The 3,614-nt window shown below is 53.4% G+C and overlaps 2 protein-coding genes across 2 annotated transcripts; one reads left to right on the forward strand and one right to left on the reverse strand.

Annotated features, from left to right (window-relative positions):
• Nucleotides 1–339: 339 nt before the first annotated feature.
• LOC109703761 lies at nucleotides 340–927 on the forward strand. Its single transcript, XM_020224476.1, has one exon. The coding sequence runs from the start codon at nucleotides 340–342 to the stop codon at nucleotides 925–927; it is 588 nt and encodes a 195-aa protein (XP_020080065.1).
• Nucleotides 928–2,263: 1,336 nt separating this feature from the next.
• On the reverse strand, nucleotides 2,264–2,803 carry LOC109703762 (translation initiation factor IF-2-like; the record flags this gene model as incomplete). The annotated part of the gene is made up of 1 exon (XM_020224477.1): nucleotides 2,264–2,803. A coding segment is annotated over one exon (540 nt), but the record flags the coding sequence as incomplete, so codon positions are not given.
• Between the last annotated feature and the right edge of the window lie 811 nt (nucleotides 2,804–3,614).

Below are 3,614 nucleotides of genomic sequence, written 5' to 3' on the forward strand. Positions count from 1 at the left end.
CGCCCGCATCAGGGTGAGGTTGCGGAGTTTCGGAAGTTCGATCTGCCGAAGTTCGCGGGAAAGAACGATGACAGTTGTGTAGTCGAGAGCTGGGTTGCCCACATAGGGAAGCTTTTTTGAGATATGCACATCAAGGAACAGGATAAAGTTCCTCTGGCTACCCACTGCATGGAGGGTGAGGCGTACCGTTAGTGGTTGTGCTACTTCAAGAAGAAACTTGCCGGGATCTACCTACCCTGGAAGGACTTTCGGGAGCTTCTCTACAGCCAGTATTTTAAGGATAGCACCATGCAAGGTCTGGAGCGCGAGCTAGAGCACCTCAAGCAGGGTAACCGTACCATGACAGAGTATGAGCGAGACTTTTCTCACATTGTTGAGCTTATTCCGTTCGTGGTCCATGATGAGTACCACAAGGCCCCGTTGTTTGCGAGGGGGCTAAGACCCAGTATTCGGCTTCTGATCGCATCCCACGGCATGTTGACGTTCGACGAGAGGCTGGATCGGGCCCTGATGGTGCAAAGTGATATGGATGAGGCTCGAATCGAACAGGACGCATCCGAGAAGAGTGAGGACAGGAAGCGTGCACAGGAGAGTTTTGTTGGTGGCCAATCGAGCAATGGGCGACCACCCAAGCATCGCAAGACACAGTCAGGATCGAGCAATGCCCCTGCTACATCTCAAAGGCAGAGCACCAGACCTTGTGTTATCTGCGGCAAGGCTCACAAGGTTAATGAGTGCCCACAGCGCCACAATCACTGTTACAAGTGTGGCCAACGCGGACACCTTCAGGCAGACTGCATCAATGGAGTAGGAACAGTATCTACTGTAGTGTCTACTCCAGCAGCTCCATGGCAAGATTGTGGCAACACGGCGTATTCTTTGTCTGGACGCCCCTCTACATCCCGGCAGGAAAAGGGGGCACACTAGACCACTGACGGGCGCGTCTACATGATGACATGTTAGGAGAAACATCAATAGGCTAACGCTGTCGCAGGTGTAAATTTGTTTGATGTCGTAAATAGTACACTTTTCGTTACAAATGCATCTCTTCTTGCATTGCACGCATGTTTTGTTCTGGTTTGTAAGCATTTGATAACCCTTACCTGTGAGCAAGTTTCGAGGACGAAACTTTCTTTAAGGGGGGATGATGTAAGGACTGAGATTTTGGCAGCGTAGCTAAACTCTTTGTTGACTATATTTTTTGTGTATTTTAATTACAAAAGCATTCATCAAGCTTCGGGGGAAAACAAGTCAGAATGAAGATTTTACGCGATCTTTACTTTTCACTTAAATTGAATAGTAATCCAGTTTTACGGAGAGGCCACGGTGTAGAGATAGCTTCTGGCGCGTATCAGACTCCGTGTATAGTAATCCAATAGCTCGTTTTCAATGGTTCAATCTTTCTGGAACCATTGGCACTGACGGATTTTAGGTTTGACGTATAGATTTCGAGAAATCTGGATATAGATGTATTCTATGTATTTGTGTGTAGTTTTACCTATTGGAGAGAGACAATAGTTTGTCGCGAATCCGCGACCAAACCAGGTGAAAAAATCGTGGGTTTAATGTCTCTGTCGTGCTGATTGCACTGGTGCGATCTGTTCACAAATCTGACGGACGGATCTCCTGATATCGCACGTTGGTCGATGAAGGCTTTTAGATGGCAACATGGTAATTTTGCCAAAAGCTCTACATTTTATGTACCGTTTGCGTGAAATCGATTGTGGGGGTGTGTTCGCGCGTTTTACTCGCGCTGTGAGGGACTCGGTTCTAAATACCATGTTTTGGAGGACTTTTGCGCAATTGGAGCTTATTTATAGATATAACCACCTAGGGTTTTGCAACATGCAAACCCTAACCCTAGCCCCCAGCTGACTCCTAGCCGCCCCCTCCTCCCTCACCTCGTGCGCTGCGCGCCTCCAGGCCGTCGCCGACCCAGCCCCGACCGGCCGGCCGGTTGCAGCCATTGCTATCTTTCCTCCCTCTCCATCTCTCTTACTCTCTTTCTCTCTGGTTGAGAGGAGGTCCGAGGCTGCATTGCCTTCTCGCTCTCCGCCGGCATCGCCCTGACCCCGTCGAATGCTTCCCCCACTGTTCGTCGTCGCCCCCGTGTGTCGCCGTTGCCGCCTAGGCAGTTTTCAGCCTAGTCGGGTCAGCTCGGGCCGAGGGCATTGTAGCTCCTGGCCCGTGCGCGGCCACCGCCTGAGGCCGCCCCTGCCGCCTCCTACGGAGCCCAAGCGTCCTCCCCTACCGACTACCGACATCATCGTGCACTGCTGCCGCGCCGCAGCCGCCCTACAGGCTCCCTGGGCGAGCTCGGGCCGAGCTGAGCTCGCAACCCCACCTCTGCGCCACCACCGCTCAAAGTCGCACTAGTGACCACCCTCGCGGCCCTCCGGTACCTCCGCTTTCTGCCGGCGCGATCGCCGCCGCTGCCGCATGCCTTAGGCACCGCTTCTGCGATCGTCAGACTGAGTCGAGCTCCGGCGGCCACGCCTGAGCCGCGGGCCCCTGCCGCTGTTGCCCGCCGCCTCCCTTCTCCTCCTTGGGACCCCGGGGGACCCTCGCCATTGATCGGCGTCCCCCCGAGGTCGCTATCATCGGAGAAGCCATGCCCGGGCCTCCCTCCCCCCGTGCGGGCTAGGGCATCGCCGCTCGCTCTTTCGGCTGCCTCCTGCCGGCATTTGGTGTGAGTGGCGACCTTCCCCCACCGGCCGCACCTTCCTGCCGCCGGCGCTCCCGCCGCCGAGCCGCCGGCGGCCGGATCCCAGCTCCCTTGCCCGGCGAGCTTATTTTGTGCTGTCTGTGTGTAGTTTTGAATTTGTGATCATTTTTTCGATGATCCGAGGCTGTCCAGATGCCTCCGGAGGTGAGCACGGTGATCGGTGATCAGTGCTGATCACAGTGCCCACCTCACTTTGGATCAACGGACTTCAAATCGGCTGTTTTGGCGCGGTTTTCCCCGAGTGCACGCTGTTGGCTTAATGTTCGGGTCACTCTTGCGCCTCCCACAGTGAGCTGTTGTGCTCCGGATCATGAGCACGGCCTTCGGCACATCGAGACTTGTCAGTACGTGTCTCGGCGGACCTCGAAAGTTCTCGATTTGCGTTAACGAGCTATAAAATCACCTTATTTACACAAAATAATAGGATTTTATGTAAATGTAGGGACTTTTATGTAATTTGTGTATCTTGTGGCTATTGTGGGAAGTACGTATGTGTATGTAGTGACCTCTGGACTGATCGTCCAAGGTTCGATAGCCTTCGCGGAAATGGAACGTCGTTTTCGGTGCGTTTTTCGGCGAAATTCACCGGTGGAACGCGATTTCGATTCAGATTTCTTTCGACGTCATTTGTTTGCCCTGATCTTTGTCGCTGAGCCTTGTCAGCTAGTCACCATCATCATATCGTGAGTTCAGAGATGACGAGTGAGCGACGGTGGATTCCGGTGTCGAAATTGACACTTTCGGGAACCCGGATTCGAACAATTATCCGGCGATAATTGTTAAGTTGTGTATTCTTGTGTTTGCTGCCAAGACATCGAAATCGATGTGTTTTGTGGCAGCGGGTGACTCGTGGCACGAGTCGGTGAGTTTCGGGACACTTAGTGGGTCC

Source organism: Ananas comosus, unplaced genomic scaffold (assembly GCF_001540865.1).
Source record: "Ananas comosus cultivar F153 unplaced genomic scaffold, ASM154086v1, whole genome shotgun sequence".
NCBI classification, from domain to species: Eukaryota; Viridiplantae; Streptophyta; class Magnoliopsida; order Poales; family Bromeliaceae; genus Ananas; species Ananas comosus.

Bases quoted from the DNA above. Each gene is read 5' to 3' on its own strand.
- LOC109703761 (XM_020224476.1), top strand. From the start codon at position 340: ATGACAGAGTATGAGCGAGACTTTTCTCACATTGTTGAGCTTATTCCG.